Source organism: Jaculus jaculus, chromosome 1 (genome assembly GCF_020740685.1).
Source record: "Jaculus jaculus isolate mJacJac1 chromosome 1, mJacJac1.mat.Y.cur, whole genome shotgun sequence".
Classification (NCBI taxonomy): Eukaryota; Metazoa; Chordata; class Mammalia; order Rodentia; family Dipodidae; genus Jaculus; species Jaculus jaculus.
Genome location: NC_059102.1, coordinates 248,913,811 through 248,934,430, shown reverse-complemented (window position 1 = coordinate 248,934,430; position 20,620 = coordinate 248,913,811). Strand labels below are relative to the sequence as shown.

At 51.5% G+C, this 20,620-nt stretch overlaps 1 protein-coding gene across 2 annotated transcripts in view; it reads left to right on the top strand.

Moving 5' to 3' along the window:
• The first annotated feature begins 456 nt into the window (after nt 1–456).
• Nucleotides 457–20,620, top strand: part of Bean1 (brain expressed associated with NEDD4 1) — a 48,599-nt gene continuing 28,435 nt past the window's right edge. The window contains exons 1-2 of one of the 2 annotated variants that reach the window (XM_045143413.1): nt 457–582; nt 12,366–12,472. In XM_045143413.1, the coding sequence (XP_044999348.1) occupies nt 12,448–12,472 (25 nt within the window). In that variant the 5' untranslated portion in view covers nt 457–582; nt 12,366–12,447. Of the gene's footprint in view, nt 583–7,082; nt 7,101–12,365; nt 12,473–20,620 lie in introns of those variants that run through there. The other variant, XM_045143483.1, reaches the window with a different exon arrangement.

Genomic DNA, 20,620 nt, shown 5'->3' with positions numbered 1-20,620 from the left:
CCTTCACGCGTGTGGCTGGCGCGCCGGGCTCCGCGCTTTCCGGGGCCTCCTGGGCGCCCTGCCCCGCCTGCCGCCGTGTGGGTGTCGGGCCGGCAGTGCGCAGAGGGGCGCGGCTCGGCGCTCCCACCTCCCCCGCGTCCCCGTCTCAGAAATGACCCGGGCCGCGGCGCCACCGGAGCGGGTGACAGCGACGTGAGCGGCGGCGCGGGGACGACGACGGGCGGCCGGGCGGGGCTGCGGCAGGGCAGGGCCGGGCCGGGGTCGGATCCCGGGAAGCCTCGGCCGCCGCCTCGTCCTCCTCCGCCGCCGCTTGCCGCCGCCGCTGCCGGGATCGCGGGCGCGGGGTCAGCTCGGCCCCGCCGGGCCCCGCCTGTGCGCCCCGCCCCTGCACGCAGCTCAGGCCGAGGCGGAGCGGCGCGCCCCCCGCGACGCCGCCGGAGCCCAGCCCGAGCGCCGCGGCATCCGAACGGGAACCGGAGCCCGAGCCGGAGCCGGAGCCGGAGCGGGAGCGGGAACCCGAGCTGGAGCCGAAGCTGGAGCCGGCACTGCGGCGCCCGGAGAGGAGCGCGGCAGCCAAGCCGAGTAAGGGGCGTGGGGCCGGGGGCGGCGCTGGGGAGGGCGGAGAGGGTCCCGGCCCCTTCCCCCGCGCTGGGCCGAGGCCCCCGAGGACGCACACGGCCGGAGGCGCGCGGGAGAGCTGCAGGCGAGCGGGCGGATGCGGGGTCCGGAGCGGAACCGCAGAGCGCTCGGAGCGGAGTGGAACCGCGGGACTCCTGCGCACCCGGCTCCAGCTCTCCGGCTCCCGGAAGGGCCACCCGGGTTGGCGCATACCCGGGGCTGAGGGGAAAGGGGGGTCCCGGAGGAGCATCCACCCGAAGTGGGAACCCCAGACTGCGTCCCCGGCCCCGCGCTTCGGTTTGGAAGATCGCTGAGCAGCCCACCCGAGAGGGGAAACTATTGGCCCGGGTGAGAGAGAAAAGGGACTGGGGTTGTGCAGAGTTTGAGCCTGAGCCCTCTTCCCAACCGCCAGAGCCAGGAAGTTGGATCTTCCGACGGGTGGGTCTCCTGGGCCTCGTTCAGGTTGGGTGCCTGCTGGGCTTGTCATAACTCAGCCTCAAGGATGAGAGAAGGCGCTTCCCGGCCGCACCTCCCTCCCACCGAGGCCGACTTTCCTGGGCGCCCCTTACCATGCGTGGAGCCCCAGGCTGAGTCCCAGGCGGCGCCGCCACTGACTGCGCAGCGCCAAGGGACGCCGCCGCCTGTCCCCAGGCGCCTTCCCAGACTGAGCAGTGTCCATCCCACCCCCAAGCCGACATGTGCGCGCACGGCACTGGCTCGCTCCCCTTCGGGGGTCTGCGGTCTGGGGGCCTGGAGAGTACTGCGGACCCAGGGCTCCCCTCCTCAACTGCGCAGGTGCCAGCATGGGCAGCCAGACCCAGGCTGGAAAGGGGAGGGCACGGTGACAGATAGGAGAAGGAGTTGCAAGAGCTTGCTTGTTCTTTAGTCTTAATCCAAACAATCCCATGGGTCCCTGCCAAAAGGGTGCCCCTTGGGACTCCCCCCTCAAACATCAGGGCTGCCTACTGGAACCAATGGCGTTACCACCCGGGTGCCTCAGCTTCCTGTCTCTAAAAAGTAGGCAGGATTCTGTTGTAAGCGGACGGTCCAGGGGCTCTGGAACTATAAGTCAGCCTTGCCTGACTTCCTTTCTGTATGATGTTAGGCAATATACTTGGACTTCCCTGAGCCTCAGTTTCCCCAACATAAGGAAGATGAATCTGCAACATTGAAGAATGTGATTATTCTGGAGTTCCTGACACACATCCAGTGCTGGACTGTTTGGCCATAGGGTGTCATTATTTTGGGATGTCCAGGCCTGGTAGATACTGAAGCAGAGGGACTTTCCCTGAAGTTGGGGGCGGGGCCATGGTGTCCACCCCTTGCCTCTCTAGAGTGGCCTTTGAACCTGTTGCAGTCTGGTTAGCATTGCTGGTAGAAATCACCCAACCAAGAGCAGCTTCTGGGAAAAAGAGATTTATTTTGGCTTAAAGGCTCGAGGGGAAGCTCCACGATGGCAGGGGAAAACGATGGCATGAGCAGAGGATGGACATCACCCCCTGGTCAACATAAGGTGGACCACAGCAACAGGAGGGTGTGCCAAACACTGGCATGGGGAAACTGGCTATAAAGCCCATAAGCCGGCCCCCAACAATACACTCCCTCCAGGAGGCATTAATTCCCAAATATCCATCAGCTGGGAACCTAGCATTCAGAACACTTAAGCTTATGGGGGACACCTGAATCAAACCACCACAGAACCCAAGGCCGACTGACATTGCCAAGAGAGGCTGTGTCCTTGGCCTCTTCCTTTCTCAGGTACCTCCTCCAGACCTACAACCTCAAACCGAGTCTCCCACCCTGTGCTGCTGTCCGGTCCAGGCTGAAAGAAGCTCACTGACCATAAGGGATACTCGGCTTCTTTGTCCTTGGCTAATTCTGCCCTTCCAGGCAGAGGCACCCCCACATGTTGCTCATGCCATATACAAGGGAATTTACACACCTCCCTCCACTTTGGGTTTAGAGGCATGGGGAGGACTGCTTTCTCTAGGGAGCCACTTATCAGGTTCCCCAGACGTGCCACCACTGATGGTTGTGATAGATGACAACAGGAAGAGCAGCCACTGGGGCAGGGAGACTGCTAGGAGACCCCGGGGGTGCCCACAGTGACTGCTGCTGACGGTGATGTGTCTGAACAGGCTAGCCAGGCACAAGGCCTCCAGAAACAATGAACCTTAAGGAGAAGGATGGAGCCAGTAGTTGACTGAGAGGTTAGAACTTCAAAGGTCCCCAGGAAGGTATCTGCCCCAGTTTCAGTCGCAGAGACCTCAGACCCAGAGCATACCAGACAGATGTCCAGGGCTTAAAGAAGGTATGAACGTCGTTGAGGTGGCACAGAGCCAGGGGCATTGGTAGAAGGAAAAACGACATCCACATCAGTTCCTGGCCACCTATGACCTGGCTCCCGGGAACAGGGTATGAAGTCAGGAAATGTGTCCACCTGTTACCAGGCAGAATAGCTGCTTCCTTAGAGTGCTTCTTTACAAACTCCCCTTCAGCGCTCTTCTCCTCTCATTCACCCACTGAGGTATCCCATCCCTGCTTCTTCCATAATCCTACCCCCTCCTCTTCCCAAAGAAGTTCATCAGCAGCTAATTAGGTCTGTGCCTTCTGGTTCACTAGGTATTTATAGCGCATCCAATAGGGAGTGTGGTGGGGACCCAGGGACTATCCTTAATCTTGGGCATTAATCAGCTAGGCACCCTCAGGTCTCACCTGAAGCCCTAGCCCCATAAGAACACCAAGTGTGGGGTGAACGGCAGGAAAGAACTGATCTGCTCTCAGCCTCCTGAAGGAGTAACTGAGGCCAGAAGGGTTCAGGGGCCCCTTGGCAAGTGGCTGAGCCCAGCTACCAGAACTGGATGTCTGGGTTCTCAGCATATGACTCTGGGCAGGTGGCCTCCCTTTCAGAGACTCAGTGCCATCTTGAAAATGGAAATAAGTATTGATTACACACCTGCCAGGGTAGTCATGAGGACTGAAGAATGCATAGGAAGTTTATGGCTATATCCAGTGGACCTGGGCCAGGGGCCTTGTCATGTCTGCATTCTAAATACTCCTCACCCACAGATTCCCAAACACAATCATTTTCTTTCTGAATTTCAACGGCAATCTGATGGGATGGGGGCTGGGAGGAGGACGGTGGGAGTCCTTGGATCCTATAATTGTCTCTATTATGTTAATAAGAACACCGAGGCTCAGAAAGGCTAAGGGCCTGTGCTAGGTATAGAATACTTAAACATTACTGTGACTCATCATAATTTTACATGCGTTTTTAAAATTGTTAATTAGCATATTGTAACTTGGATGACATGTATTGAGTTATCAAAATGATCCCTCCATGAAGATTTTTAGTCATTAATGTCTCAACAGTAAAAGAAGGTGCTTGTCCATGAGCCACAGGATTTTTAGACACACCTGCTTTTTTCATTGAAACAATAATCCAGCTGATTTTGCCAAACTGACTGAAAAGAGCAGTCTCCCATTCATTATCTGTACCTCTTGTTTCTGTTTCTCTCTATAGCACTTAACACTCCCAGCAGATCCCTTCCTCATTAGTTTATTATCTTCCCTCATCAATATCATTCACTGCGATATCTCTGGAGCCCAGAATGGTACTCAACATTTAGTATGCTTTACAAAATTATAAGATATCTTGCAAACATGAGGTCTATTATTTTTATTATTCTTGCCAAGTGTGTAGATTGATTGAAAACAAAATGTCACAGTGTAAGGAAGAAAGTATTCCTTCAAACATTTGGCAAATAAGACTTGCTTAAGCATCAGGGATAATTTTATAAAGGTTTAAAAGAAGATGAAGATTTTTTTTTTTTTTTTTTACAAACTGGGCCTGGTGATGCAGGCCTGTAATCCCAGATACTCAGAAGGCAGAGACAGGAGGATCATGGGTTCAAGGCCAACCTAGGTTACTTAGTGACCTCTGTTTCCAAAAAAAAAAAAAAAAAAAAAGTGTGCTAGAGTACTTGCCTAGGATGTGCAAGACCCTAGGTTTTACCCCCAGAGTCACAAATAAAATACTGCTTTATTAAGATTTTTTAATATTTTTATTTAGTTAATTTGTGAGCAGAGACAGAGAGAAGAGAGTCAGACAGACACAGAGAGAGAGAGAATATGTGCGCCAGGGCCCCTAGCTGCTGCAAATGAATTCCCGATGCATGCACTACCTTGCGTATCTGGCTTATGTGGGTACTGGGGAATTGAACCTAGGTCCTTAGGCTTCACAGGGAAGCACCTTAACTGCTGAGCCATTTCTCCAGCCCTGTTTTTAAAATATTTTAATAAGCTTCTTATCAGTGCTTGAAGGCAAGTTAACTTTAAAAAAAAAATCTTTTCAAGGTTGGAGAGATGGCTTAGCCCTTGCCCAGGTTCAATTCCCCAGAACCCATGTAACTAGATGCACAAGGTGGCACATGCATCTGGAGTTCATTTGCAGTGGCTAGGGGCCCTGACGTGCCCAATCTCTTCTTCCTCTGCCTCTTTCTTTCTCTCTCAAATAAATAAATAAACTATTTTTAAAAACCTTTTCAGTCTAACAAATGACATTTCTAAGGCTAAATAGCTTTAAATTTTTTTCAACAAGCTACTTATAAAGTTTCTTTTTTTCTGGGACTTTAATGATCTTTCAGGTTTTTAACAGAAATATATGTCCATTGTAGAAAAATTAGAGAATATCATAAATATAATGAAAATATAATGAACATTAAAGTCCTCCTTAAGTCCACCACCACCCGGAGAGCACATGCTTGTGACCAGGTTGCCCTGTTTCCATCCAGTCACCATGAATGAGTGCTCCCACTAGGGTTGGCTCTTCTACAAAGTCAGGATCATGTTGTTTGCACAATCTATAACCTGTTTTTTTAGTAACTTGTTTTTTTTTAAACAATGAAGAGTTTTTATGTTTATTAAAATTATTTTAAACATAATTTCATGGCTATATAATATTGCATTATAAGTGGGTACCATAACGTGCTCAGTCTGTCTTCTCTTACTGGTGGCTATGCTGGCATTACCTCATATTTCACTGCTGTAAATAATGCTTACCTAGGGTTCTTCTGGTGGTTTTGGAACCCTGAGTCAGACTTCAGTACACTTGATCAGGACCTGTTTGCCAGCATGCAGATGGCCCGACTCATGCACACACATAGGAATCAAGTTTCCGTTTGGACCACAGTGGTGAAGAGGGTGGCATTTGATCCTGTAAAGAAGTCAATCAAGACAACATAGAGACCTAGGAATGTCCAAACCAATCCAGGGCATGTGACTATAGACGTTGTACACACAGAGAAGTCCCCTTTCTGCAGAGGCTCTCAAACACACCCTCCTCTCTAACATTGGGACCAAGGCAGCCTTAAGACCTTCTGCCCACTCTCTGCCAGTATCTTCTTGCTCTTTTCCTCCCCTACTCCCCCAAGATCCTTCATTCTGCATTTCAAGTGCGTGACAAAGAGTGCATGACTTACCTGATTTGCCAAAGCAAATTGTGGAAGCTGAGTCCTTCCTGTGATAGGAGAAAGGTTTCCCATCTGAAACCCCAGGAATTAGACCTAATGGAGTGAGCTGGATGGAGCCCTGTCAAAATTAGTGCTTCTAACCAAGTCAAGGAGAAATTTGTTACTTCCTTCAGCTCAATGCAATCATATGCCTACCCACAGATCCAGGGAACAAAGCCCTGTGAGATGACGTCACTCATTCATTCACTCAGTAGTCACTGAGCACTTCCGGGCCCAGCAGTCAGGTTATCTGGACCTCTATTCTCCTCTCTGCTCCCAAGCAGACACAGACTGATCCTCGTCCTCATCTCCTCCCCTCTCTCGGTCTCTATTCTCAGATGTGTGTCCCTCAAACCCACTCCCACCTTCCTGTCCAGGGTCTTTGCATGACACGTTTTCCCATCAGGAGTCCGCTCTTCCAGGTGTCTGCCCAGCTGGCTGGCTTTCTCTGATCTCTGCTTACCTGTCACCCTCCTACCAAAGCCTACCTATGGGGGCCACTTTTTCTAAATGTGAAGCCATCTTTCTTCTGCACAGCTGCCTCTATTCAGTTCCCTCATTCCCTGATGTCCTGTAATAGTCACCGCCGTAGCCACTCCATCCCCACCTCTAACAGAAAAGTTCTGTGAGGACAGGAACCATCAAAGTCTGCCTCCCTGTTCCATCCACACCACCCAAGACCTGATACACAGGCACTTTGCCTAACAGCAGTGACAGGGGCCTCTCCCACTTCCTGCCTTTGTTTAGCACCATTCCCTGCAGCTTTGCACCACCCTGAGCCCAGGGAGGCCTTCCAGAAAGAACAGAAGCAGGCTGGTGGCCCTGCTGTGAGTCCTTCTAGGAGCCCTCTTAGGACAGGCAGCTCACCACTTCACAATGTCCCTTTGTTCTTCTGCATCTCAGAGTTGTCACAAAAGTGGGGATTTGTCTTGAGGATCCAGTGAGCTGACAGAACGTGACAGCACCGAGCAGGTATTGTACACACAGGGGGACTGCACATGAACTCACTGACATAGCCAGACTCCACACTTTCCTGCAGCCCTCCACCATGAGGCAGGTGGCTCCTGGGTCCTGCTATGCGGCTCCAACTTGTACGGTGACTCTCTCCAAGCACCCAGGCTGTCCCTTTATGCAATGTCCAGGTCTGAGTGTCCCACAGCCTCAGGGTGGAGGTATGCCAGGAGCAGGAGCATGAAAGAACATGTGCACTCTCCACACACACATTCAAAGCCTGGAGTACCGCCTGTCCACCCTCCAGCAAGTTCCCAGCAAGACAATTCAGTGGGAGATGAGTCACAGCAGGAACAAGCCAAGCCTCCAATGCTGAGCTCCAAAGAGGCAGGGTAGCAGTGACTTCAAGGTGGGCCTAGCAGCTTGGGTAAACTGCTCCACTCCCAGCAAACCCAGGCCCCAGCCCTTCTGAGCCAGGTTCTGTCCACTGCCCTCATCACTGCGTCACAGCTCTGTCACACGCAGGAACCCAGAGTTGACACTCAGATGAACACCCTATGTCCAGCTCCTTTGTTCCGGGGACTCCACAGAGCTTTACCTGAACACAGGGTCTGATGTCACCATCATGTGGGTCACAATGAAACCCTCAAGTGAGCAAAAGAAGGAGTAAATAGACTGGGAGGCGGAAACTCCTGCTTCTACTGTAACATCAAGAAAGCCAGTCAGGTGTGGTGATGCGTGCCTTTAATCCCAGCACTTGGGAGGCAGAGGTAGGAGGATTGCCGTGAGTTCGAGGTCACCCTGAGACTACATAGTGGATTCCAGGTCAGCCTGAGCTAGACCAAGACCCTACCTTGAAAAAAAAAAAAAGCCTGTCTTGGAGGGATGGCTTAGCGGTTAAGGCACTTGACTGCAAAGCCTAGGGACCCATGTTTGACTCTCCGGATCCCACAAGAGCCAGACATACAAGGTGACACAAACACAAGGTCACACAGGTGCACAAGAGGGCGCACACACGTCTGGAGTTCGATTGCAGTCGCTGGAGGCCCTGGCATGCCAATTCTCTCTCTCTTGTTCTCTCTCTCATAAAAATATAATTTTTAAAAAATAATAAGTTTTAAATTCTGTCTTCATAGGGAGGCAGAGGTAGGATCGCTGTGCTTGCTTTCAAGCCCTGCCAGGTTCAGCTCACCAGTTACCCACATAAAACGAGATGCAGGGCTGGGCATGGTGGCACATGCCTTTAATGCCAGCACTCGGGAGGTCGAGGTTAGAGGATCACCATGAGCTCCATGAGTTTGAGGCCAGCCTGAGATACATAGTGAATTCCAGGTCAGGCTATCAGGCTATGCTAGAGTGAGATCCTACCTCAAAAAAAAAAACAAAAACAGCTGGGCATGGTGGCAGATGCCTTTAATCCCAGCACTTGGGAGGCAGAGGTAGGAGGGTCACCATGAGTTCGAGGCCACCCTGAGATTACATAGTGAATTCCAGGTTACCGTGGACTAGAATGAGACATCACCTCAAAAAAAAAAACTGTCTTAAGGGCTGAGGAGGTAACTCAATAGTAGAGTACTATCTTAGCATGCATGAGACCCTGAGTTCAATTTCCAGCACTATAGCAAAAAATTAAATAAATAAATAAAACCCAAATAAATAAAAATAAACCTTGAAATTTCAGCTGGTAATGGTGGTACACTCCTGTAATCCTAGCACTAGGAGGCAGAGGCAGGAGGATCTTGAGTTCAAGGTCAGCCTTGGCTACATAATGAGATCTTGTCTCAGAAAGAAAACCCATCCCTTGTTTGTCTGACAGGAGTTTTAGGGAGCTTTCTTGCAAGCTTGATGTGAAATTACAGTCAAAAACTGTGTGACATACCAGCTATGGTGTACAGAGCAGGGAATGGTGACCCTGGCTATGGTGGACATCATTGTCCTCCTGGGTAACGGGATGTATGGAGACCTCCAGCTTTGTGCAGGGCCTCCTCAGCCGTTGAGCATCCTTTGAAGACAGTCTCAGCACACCACCAATGCATTACCATCTGGCCAAGGCTGGCTTGTGCCAGTGTCCCATGTACTTTTTGAGCATTCATTCCATACCCTTCCCTGCTCTAGTGTGCACAGGTTACATTCACCCGCCAAGCCCCTGAGGAGCTGTGTGTCCAGGGCTATTTAGACTTGGTCTAGGAGGACATCCCCGTGTCACAGAAATGTAGCCGGTGTGATGGATCTGTCTCCAGCAACCAAGGGTGTCTTCACAAAGAGCTCTCTGGAGCCATGTGTTGACAGCTACATAAGAGTTCTCCAGGCAGAAGAGGCAAGAAGGGGATTCTAGGAAAGGAAACAGTCCAAAAGTTCAAGCGACTATGGCCAGGAAGTAGGCCAGCCAGAACCCCGAGGGCAACAGATCTGTGTGGGTGCCACTACAGTAACTGAGGGGCAGTAGGGGTGGCAACATCCCTGTGTACACAGATGCCCCTCTGTCTCTTCTCTGTGACTTGGGGCAAATGACCACCAGCCATCCTGATGCCTACTTTTCTCATCTGAAAAATAGAAATGATATCCCCTCCCCCAAAGGGTCTGTCGTAATAGCATACGTGACATTACCTGGCAATTTCAAGTGTTTGGCTAATGTGAACCACACTTGAAGGGCCACGTGCCCAGAAATCCTTCACATACAGAAATACCTACTTGAGCCACTGGCCCCTTGCCAGCCATGTAGGCACTTCTCCATTGTCCTCCAAATACCCACAGTGACCTTGGCAAACCATAGATAACGGAGGTTCTTGTAGCCTAGGCCCTGGGAGGCCCATCTCCCTCTTCCCCATTCCCTGAGATGCCTTGGCCTCCATCTGAGAATCACGGGACCCACTGAAAAGGAATGGTCCAGAGAGTTCTCTCAGAGAGATGATACCCTAAGGGGAGCCCCTCAAGTTGGGGTGACCTGAGCCTTCCATGGCACTTGGTGCCCTTATGGGCAATGCTATCAAAGTGACTTCTGTACATTTATTAAGCTCTTACACTATGCCAGTTCCCTAGAGAAGCAGAGAGGACTCTAGGGCTGTGGAGGCTATGGTGAGAAGCTGGGACATTTTGAGCAAGGGACCAAGTGACACATCCATTTTGCCTATAAAAAAGATCTTTCTGGGGGCTGGGAAGATGGCTCAGTGGTTAAAAAGCTCCTGTTTGCAAAGCCTGCTGGCCAGGTTCAATTGCCAAGAATTCATATGCAAAAAGTGGCACAAGTGTCTGATGTCTGTTTACAGAATCAAGAGGCCCTGGTGTGTGCACGCACTGACACATATGCACATGCGCATGCACACATGCATGCCAGGAAAGAGGGGAGAGGCCAAGAAGAAAGAGTTGGAAGGAAGGAGGGAAGAAGGGAGAGAGGGAGGAAGGGAAGGAGGGAGGGAGGAAGCAGGGAAGGAGGGGAAGAAAATCTCCCTGTAAGCAGTAGGAGAGATGAATTGCTATCCTGCTTACATTTCCCCCAGACACACACATGTGTGCATGCCCACGCATGTACCCCCAACATAACCCCAAATGTGAATGCAAACACCAGTACCCATGTGTATTTTTGGAAAGCAAAGATCACAGACCCCAGGATTCTTCTGGAATCTTCTGGTGTGAAAGCAGTTCCCCTAGCAGCCTGGGAGATCACCTCCTACCCTCCCTCCCCAGGTCAGAACTCACCCTGGGTTTCTATGGAGACTGTGAGTGGGTGTCAGGCCAGCCTAGGGTTCACACTGAGAAGGCTGAGCAGCATCAGAGGGGGTGGAGAGGCACCACCTGGTGTGGGGTTCCAAGGTCAGCTGCATCCCTCCTGCCCCCACAGAGGGGAGTGCCATGTACCAAGCTAGTCACACACACTAAATGCTCCCAAGGCAAGCTCTGAGCTCTTGTTTTAGCAGGAGGATGTGGTGCTCAAACGGAGGGAAATGCTTTGCCCAGAGTTGCTGCCAGGAAATGGCCACATTGACATTAGCACAAAGGGAATCCAGCTTCTGAGCCAGACTTCCCAAGGGCAGGTCCCTGGTTCATTTGCTAAATACAAAATGTAATTCATCCATGTAGTTGCCAATGTTCTCCATCCAGAGCTGGCACTGGCTAGGAGGGGTAATACGCATGTGTATATGTATGTGTGTATACACACATACATACGTAGACAGATAGATGATTGATAGGTAGGTAGGTAGGTAGATAGATAGATAGATAGATAGATAGATAGATAGATAGTACAATCAACCAAGCAAGATAAGGATGGGAACCTCTTGGTCCACCTCTTCTAGACAAATTCTGTCCACTATGACATCATCTCTGGGACCAGTGAAGCTAGCAGCCTCATGAGACCAGGGAAGGAGGGGAAAGATTTTCTCCTGAAGAAGCCCCTTGGGCCTGGCATCCTGCTCCACAACCCCCAAAGGTGCACTTTGTATTCTGAAGCCAAGTGTCCCTACTTTCTAGGAAATAAGAGTCATGTTACCCTCCTATTCCCATAGTCTCGTGTCACTTGGGGATATGCGGGGAGAGATTGACCTAGTTCAGATCTTTAGTGATGTGGGAGGATAGATTACTTTTTGAAAATGTTTGCTCCCTTGCAAATGGGTGGTAAAGTGACTTGGCACCATTGCCCTAGACACCCAGGCGTCACACACAGAACTCGTGTAGGGGGAGGGGAGGAAGAGGCATTTTTCTTCCATAAGCCCTTTTTTTTTTTTCTAAATTGGTAATTTGATATGTCCGGTGCCTTCTGAAGGGATGTACTGTCTAACTGGCTTTGAAAGGCAAACTGACCTGGATTCTTATCCCAGCCTATAGTTGAATGCTGCATGACCTTGGAGAAGCTGCATGACCTATCTGAGCCTCAACTTCCTTATTAATATAAGGAAGAATTCTCCTCCTGTTCAAGTCCTTAGGGCAATAATCATATGAGGGTTTGAGCTGAGAGCCAGGGAACACCTTTCTAACGCCCAGACCTTGAACTAGCTTCTCCCCACCCCGGGTCTCCCCTTGTGCGATGAGGACTGTGGGCTGCAACCCTAAGGCTCAGCGCATGTGGCCCACTACGCTGGTCTCTGTGGACTTGCATTCCCTGGTCCCACCTACTCCTTCTGGAACCCAGCACACACTCACCCCTGTGTTACCCTCATACTCTGCTCTGCAGCCCAGGAGTCTCAAATGCCCCTTCCCTCCCCTGAGTGGCTTAGGAGACAAGAATGCCCAGCCTGCAAGGCCGGTAGGTGCTGTAGGCACCCTATCACCTGCCTGTTTGTGTCTCTGCAGGTGAGTGGAGGGGCCTTCCCCGCGAGAAGTCAGAGCTGAGCCCGTGGGCAGGCTGGCTCCGCTGTTCTGCTCCAAGGATTACATGTCCTTCAAACGCCCTTGCCCCTGTAAGTCTCTCCCATGTCTGTCACCACTTGGGGCCCAAGTACTGACAGACAGGGTTTGGGATTATGGAGGATAGCTTCTTGGCCAAAGAACCATGGGGTGCAGGGATCTGACCAGGGCTAATCTGGTGGGACTAATGGGTGGGAGAAGGGTGACAAAGAAGGCCCCTGACATCTCCACAGCATTCCCTAGAAACTGAAAGTCACACTTGGCCTGTAACAACCTTTCCCAAGCTGTGGATAGGGATTCTTCTGAAGCACATGAATGAAATTCACATACACACACACACCACAGCCAAGTAGGCATGGGATGTGTTGGCTGAGCCAGGTGAGAAATACTCCAGGACTCTACAGTGCCTTTCCTGTGGTGGTGCGTGTCATGTGGTGGCTCCCATAGGAAACAAAAGGCCTTCTGTTCTTTCCCAGTTTAAGTATCCACAAGAAATGCTTCATGATCGGGCTTTCCCGGAACACACTTCTTGGGATTGACTACCCTAAGGAAGGCTATCCCAGAGCTCCCACCAGGGCCCCCCTCACTGATTCTGCAGGAAGATTCTGCATGACTTTGCCCTGTAAGAGTCTTCTCACTGCTCCCCTATGGGAAGAGTCTAGGTGATGGACTGGCCAGGTATTACTCTGGAGCCCAAGAAAACAACCCCCTAGTCCCCTCCAGCCCCACCTCCACCCATCATGCTACTTTCACTGCTCCCACAACAGACACAGCTTTCTGCCTTTGTATCCCCCAAGCCCTGTAACCACTTGTAATATGGAGAGCATACCAAACTTCCCATCCCTTCTCCTTGAGGAGTCAGGGCTGTGATTCTGCATGACATCAGAGATCTCCTACCTTGTGTCCTGACCCTCATATTCACTTTGATTCACCCCTCACTAAGGTCTATTTAAATTTCAACCACTGGGCCAGGCGTGGTGATACATGCCTTTAAACCCAGCACTCAGGAGGCAGAGGTAGGAGAATCACTATGAGTTAGAAGCCACCTGAGACTACGTAGTGAATTCCAGGTCAGCCTGGGCTAGAGTGAGACCCTACCTCAACGCCCCCCCACCAACAAAAAATTCAACCACTGGACCATGTTGTACATCCTGGGCTGGGTACATGTCTCCCAAATAGTCACAGCCTGGGTTAACAAATTCTAGAATATTGACAGAATGCAACCTTGGGAAGCAGGAGAAGCATCTGGGTGGAATGGCTGGGGGCAAGAGGCTCGCTGTGGGGTATACTGTCCAATGAGTGTGTCCATGCATGGGGGAGTTCAGCCAGGCTGCTGGACATGGGGTAGGGTAGAGTTTGAAAGCGGATGAGATGATTTCTCATGGTCAATGCAAGCTTAGAATTTCATGGCCACTGTTGTCACTGCTGCTGTGACAGAATCAAGAAATAAAAGCCCGAGTTCCAGGCCAGATGAGAAGGCAATGGTTCAGGACACCTCAAACTCAGAGCCACCTGCCCTGAAGGGGCTGACATGATCTGTTTTTGCCCCTTCCTGCTGGTGAGGCAGAAGTAACTAGGAGAAGAGAAGACTGGCGAGGGTCCACGCTGGGAATGTTAGGTGTGGCAGGATTTCCAGAACTTCAGAGGGTTAATCCCAGGCTCCTGAAAGCCTGCCTCCTGTGTGCTACCAGACACCACTGCCGCAGAACAGCTCTGCACAGCCACCTCCAGGGGACTCCAGGGTGTGATCCCTTCCTGGTCCCACATGCTAGCCTAGCAAACCTAATGCCTGGTACACACAAGGTCTCCAGTAAATGTGTGTTAAATTAATAACATGTATAATCAAGCCCTGTGGGTAAGGCCCTGCAGGTGGCTGCAGGGAAAGGCAGTTCTTAAATCTCTCCACAGCCGTTCTGGACTACACAGCTGTCTCAGAGATGAGGGGCTGTCCGAGCCCACGGGGGTTCCGGGAGCTTGGGATATTGTGGAGCCTCCTCATCTCAAGTGCCCTTTTCTCCCCATGCTGTTCAGCACCCCCAGTCTGCTTCTACGTGCCAAGCCCCCACTCCACATGTGCTCCGGTCGTTGAGTCCATCCCGCTGTTTCCAACGCTTGGTTGCATCCCCCCCCCCCCACTGTTCTTGGTGACCCACCATGTGGGTGGCCTGGCTCCTGACCTCTCCTCTTTGACTGCCCATCCTAACCCTCGGTGGTCTCCTTGGCACTGGAGGAGAGGATCCTCTGCACCTGTGTGCGACATTCAACCCGAGGCCCACCTAGACCCCACCCTTCTCTGTGCCCGGCTTCCTGCTGTAGCTGCAGGCCAGAGGCTTCCCTGGGCTTCCTCTGCCTCCTGCTGCCTGCCTCCCCTGGGCATCCCTCCTCGCCCCCCCAAATCCACCATGTCCCCAACCAAACGCTGTCTTCCCTCTCAGCCCTCTTTGCTTAATGTTGCTGTTTTGTTGTGGGCATCAACATCGGCTCTGGCTCTCAGTTTCCCTCCTCAGTGTATGCCTGTCAGTGCTGATGGCAAGGGGGCCCTTGGGTTTGTGGATGACACCCGCAGATCACCATCTTGATCCATCTTCAGATCCATTCTAGAGATCTCTCACTCACTAACTGTATCTTATGCTTGCTTACCCATCCACGCCACCAATAGAAGCTGAGCTTCCAGAAAGCAGGGACCCTGCCTGCCGTGTTGCCCGGCTCATGCCCGCAGCACTGCTCAGAGTGGCTAATGTATAGGAGGTGCTCAGTAAATGTTGGTCGAACAAGTGGACCAGTAAATGAATGGAGATGGAACAAATGCATCGTGGGCTGCCTCCACTGTACACAAACCACTAGACTCAAAATGCTCTGTAGCTGGGCATAGTGACACATGCATGTGATGTCAGCATTTAGAAGGCTGAGGCAAGAGGATCACCATGAGTTCAAAGCCAGCCTGAGGTACATAGAGAGCTTGAGGCCAGCTTGGGCTACAGAGTTATACCCTGTATCCAAAAAAAAAAAGGCAAAGAAGGAGTCTGGAGAAATGGCTCAGCGGCTCAGTGGGTAAAATACTTGCTGTGTAAGCATGAGGACCTGAGTTCAGATCCCCACCATCCACATAAAATGCCAGGCATGTTGACACACAACTGTAATCTCAGCCCTGGTGGAGACAGGTGGAAACTTAGGGCTTACTGGCCAGCAAATCTAGATAAATCAGTGACCTTTAGGTTCAACAAGAGATCCTGTCTGAAAAGTAAGGTGGAAAAACAGTTGAGAAATACACCCAATATGAACTCTGGCCTATACACCACACACACACACACACACACACACACACACACAGGAACATGCATACATGCACACCACATATATACATACAAGAAGAAAACAAAGTGGATGCCCCATTGGCCTCTCGGAAGTTGGGCAGACATCAGTGAAGGCAGGGCAAGCCTCATGTCTACTACCTGTAAAGGGATGCCTGGAAGCTTTTTGGCCTGGTTGCTGTGGGAGAAATGGAAGTTCCTCTACCTGTGAGCACCAAGTCTGGTGAGCCACTTCCCAGCCGGCACAGGGCCTGCCTGGGGTCCTGAATGAGGAACACCCACCTGGTTCATCAAGAAGTCTGGGGGTGGGGCAACTGTCTCCATCTGGTCCCTGCTGGATAGGGAGGCTCAGGACTCCCTAGGGACCCAGGCTCAAGGAACAGATGCTTCAAAGCCTCTTTATCGTCACCCAGCAGATGGCAGCTCGGTGGAGCTCCCTGGGGTGGTGAGAGCTGCCTCCCTCTGGCCTCTGGGGACAGATCTGAGGAAGGAAGAGCTTTGGATTGAATGTGTCACAAAGCAAAAATGAAAGTAGAAATACCCCATGATGCACAGAGAAGTCAAGTGGGGCACATCTTTGTTAAGTTCATGGTGGCTGCCTACAGCCTGGGAGGAATTGCCATGCCTAGCACCCCCCACACACCCTGCCAGAGCTGGTGTGATGTTAGGTTCGAGTGTGAGAACAATGTAGCACTGATACTTGCCAGATGTGTGATTGGAGCAAGCTACTTAACTGCCAGAAGCCTCACAAAATGGAAACACTAATGCCACCCTTGTGGTTTACTGCTCAGACTGGAGAGACAACAGGAAAAGTTAAGCTTGGCTCCAAAACGATGTTCAAGAAGCCCAAGCATGGTGGTGCACGCCTTTAATCCCAGCCCTCAGGAGGCTGAGGTAGGAGGATCACTGTGAGTACAAGGCCAGCCTGAGACTACATAGTGAATTCCACATCAGCCTGGGCTAGAGAAAGACTCTACTTTGAAACCCCCCCCCCCAAAAAAAAAGAAAGTTCAAGAAATGTCCTTTAAGTCACCTTCTCTCTAAACAGTATTACCCAGGTCTTTAGTGATGGAGAGGGGAGATAGAGACAGGTGGGGACACTAGATGTGAACTCGGGGCTTGGACCAGCTTTCTATCATTTGGATGACATTTCTTATACAGAGGACTGGTTTATTTTGGCTCAGGCTCATGAGGTCAGAGGCTTCTGTCCATGATCAGCTGGCCCCATTGCTTCTGGGAGTGTGGTAAGACAGAAGATCAGGGAAGGGAGTGTGTGGGGGAAGAGGCAACACTTGGGCTCCCAATACCTCCCTCTGCCTCTACTGACCCAACTTCCCCTCACTAGATCTCACCTATTAAAGGTTCTACCACTTCCCAGTAATGCCCCAGGTCTGGGAACAAGCCTTCAATGCCTGGGCCTTTGAGGGACATTCAGAATCCAGACTATAGCAAACCAAGTCATGCTGTTGTCTGCGCACGCACCAGTTGTCCCTGCAGGCTTAGCTGCCAGCAACAAAGGATGAATGTGAGGGCAAGGAAGGAATATGATGGAGCATGCTCCAAAAGTTGCCATCTCTGTGCCCATGACAGGCACCATTAACCAGCTGTGGCCTTCTTCCTCACTGCGTGAATGTGAACTTGGACTCTCTAAACACATGCTGGCACTACCCAGTGATCGTCAGCCTGTGGAATGAGCCCCTGAGACAAGGGACTAGAGAAGGAGGGACTCAGGCTAGTTGTTCTTTCTCCCAGAGCCTCATTGTCTTCATCTATTAAATAGGAATGAATAAGAGTATGTAGCTCAGAGGTTGCTGGGCCAAATGAGATAGCTTGGGGGAGGAGGAAGGGGTTTACAAGGCCTTGTGATCAGCACTTTGTTGGCTTCCTTGAGAAAGCTGTGCAAAAAGGGAGTAGGGGTTAGTATACCCATTCTACACAGCAGGAGACTAAGGCTCAGGAGGTTGAAGGAATTTGTCCAGGTGTTACCGGTTGCAGGGCCAGAGTAGCACTCAGTAGGTCTGATCAGGGCTCAGCTTTAGCCGTAACACAGCTGGACCAAAAGCCAAGGTGGCGCCCAGCCTGCCCCACATGTCCTGGAGGGACCATCCCCCTGCAGCAGGGCCTCATGGCCTCCTGAACTTCTCGGGTGTTCTTCCTTTTAGTTCTTTAGTCTGGCATAAAGTCTGTGACTAGGACTTGGTACCTGAAATGCTCCATCATGCGGTATTAGAGATTCCTGGCATGAGGGCATTCCACCCCGGCTGGGACACTGAAAGCAGCGACACAATCAGCTCCTGCACGCTGCTCCCAGCAGGCCAAGTCCCCATTGTTCACTGTCCTCTTCCAGTGAGCTCACCAGCCCTGGAAGCAGTCCTGGTCTCCGTTAGTGGCTTTTCCTCTGTATCCACCTGCCCTAAGGAAGGACTTCCTGACCCCTCCCAAAGAGCCTCCTTTGTTCCCTGGACTTAAATTTCTCCCAATGTAGTTGGAACTTTCCTACTAGGACCCCAGCCCCTCAAGGCCCACCTACTACCCTCCCTCTAAGGACAAGAAACAAAAAGACAGGGCTGCAGGCCGATGAACATGGAGATGGACTGTCCCATGGGACATGTGGCTGGAGGCCGGTCCACTCCACGTGTCTGCTGGTCACAATGTAGGGAGAGGCTGGAGTGGAGGAGCACAAGGTGAGTAAGTGACAGGGTCCTGACCCATCTGGAATCTGTGATCCTTGCTAAATCTCTCTGGGACCTGAGCTTGCGGACACTGACTTGGTCTGTGAGTTTGGCACAAACATCCCTGAAGAGAGTGATGGTGAGGTGTGGGCTTTAAGGATTGAATTTTGTTTTGTTAGTTTTAGCTATGTAGTCTACTGTGAAGCTTGAGGCAAGGGCTCATGATAACATGGCTCCATGGGAGCACTACAGCCCCAGGTAAAGGTGGCCATGGACGTGACAGCCAGAGGGAGTCTTCAGCTGAGCCTGTGTCTCTGCCTGGTTACCTGCAGCCCAACTCCATCATAGTCCTGTTGTGCTGCAGTTGGCCATTCCTGAGTTCAGGCTCCTTGTAGCATGCCTCTGCTCACTCATTTGACAAGCATCTTTCAAGCGTGTCTACCTAGAAGGGCACCGGGGTTATGGTCATGCGCAGAGTTGCAGCAGACTCAGGTCTGATGTAGTCAATGGGAAAGAACAAAGATGAACAAAAGAATGAAGAGCGTGTTAGATGGTGGGATGCGCTATCAAGACAAATAAAGCAGGGTGAGGTGATGGGAGAGGTATGGGCTCCAAGAAGATGAGGCTGGAATGGAGGTTCCCAGAGGGGAGAGGGAGTTAGGCAGGGATCTAGTGGATGAGGCCTCAAGACCAGGGATTTAGAAGTGGAAGCAATAGTGACTTGTTCTAGCAACAGGGAGGCCAATGCACCTTAAGAGGTGGAAAGGAAAAGTACCAGCACTGATATGCTAGATGACAGAGGGCCATGGAGACCCTGGAAAGACTTTGGCTTTTGTTTTCAGGAGACTCTTGGAGGGTTGTGAGCTGAGAAAGGACTTGACCATCCTGGTTTTGGCAGAAGAGGCTGGAGAGGGACCAAGGAAGAGGCAAAAGAGATAATGAGAAGGCTAGGAAATTTCCATCCCAGGAGGTAGAAGCAGTCTTGGACAAGGGGATTAACAGGGATGGTAGCATGGGGCTAGACCTGAAGGTGATGCTAGATTTGAGATAGATGGGAAGAGAGGCATCCAGAGTGACAGTGTTTGGGGCTGAGCATGTGGAAGGACAGAGCTGCCATTTGCTCAGTCACAGTACTCGTGGGCATGGTTGGTGGGGGACTGAGTCAGTCAAAGGCCTTGAAACACTGTATACAAAATGCTTGTGGGTGACAGGATGGAGATCCTGGCAGACACTTGGACATAGGAGCCTGGAGCTCAGCGGCAAGTCTGGAGCTGGAGCTGTAAATTAGGGGGCTGTCAGGGTGTGGGCGCCACTCAGTGCCATTGGAGCTGGGTGAGGTCACCAGTGGAGCCAGTGTGGGAGAGAAGGGTCTGATGACTGATCCTGAGGTTAGTGAAGGGCACAGTGATTTCCACATCTAGAAGTCTTGCCAAGGGAAGTGTGATCCCTGAGGTTGACATCCACAATCTCAAAGCCAGGGACATGGGTGGGGGTGGGCTGCTATCCAACCAAGGATGAGTAAGGACACTGCTGTCTCTCTGCCCAGGACTCCCCAGGATTAACCATCCTGGCGCTCAGCTCTGCCTGCACCTGGAAGTGTGCCAGGTGGTTGGGAGGGTATGGTCATCCTCTGTGAAGAAGTGTGTAGCCTGCAAGCTTCAGAGATGAGAGAGGGACATGGAGAGAGGCAGCGCCTGCCCAAGGACCTCTCTGCCAGGAGCAAATAGGATCCAAAAGCAGGGTGTGGTGCAAGCCCAAGGCAGTGCTCCCATGGAGCCCTCTTGAAGCTTGGGAATGTTTTCACTTCCAGACTTGCTTTTGCATCAAGATGAGAAGGTCACAGTGTCTGCAGCAAGTCCCCAGACCATTAGCTTGAGAGCACTATGTAATGGAACCCACTTCTCCTCTGTCTTGAGGACTCCTTCCTCTTCATCTCAGGTCTTGCTCAAGAAACTCATTCTGGGGCTGGAGGGATGGCTTGGCAGTTAAGGTGCTTGCCTGCGAAGCCTAAGCACCCAGGTTCAATTCTCCAGGACCCACGTAAGCCAGATAGATGCACATGGTGGTGCCTGCAACTGGAGTTTGTTTTCAGTGGCTAGAGGCCCCGGCATGCCTATTTTTTTTTCTCTCTCTCCAATTAAATAACTAAATGAATAAATAAATAAAAATCAGAAAGTAACTCATTCCAAGGCCCAGGCCCTGGCCCCTGCAGCACTGG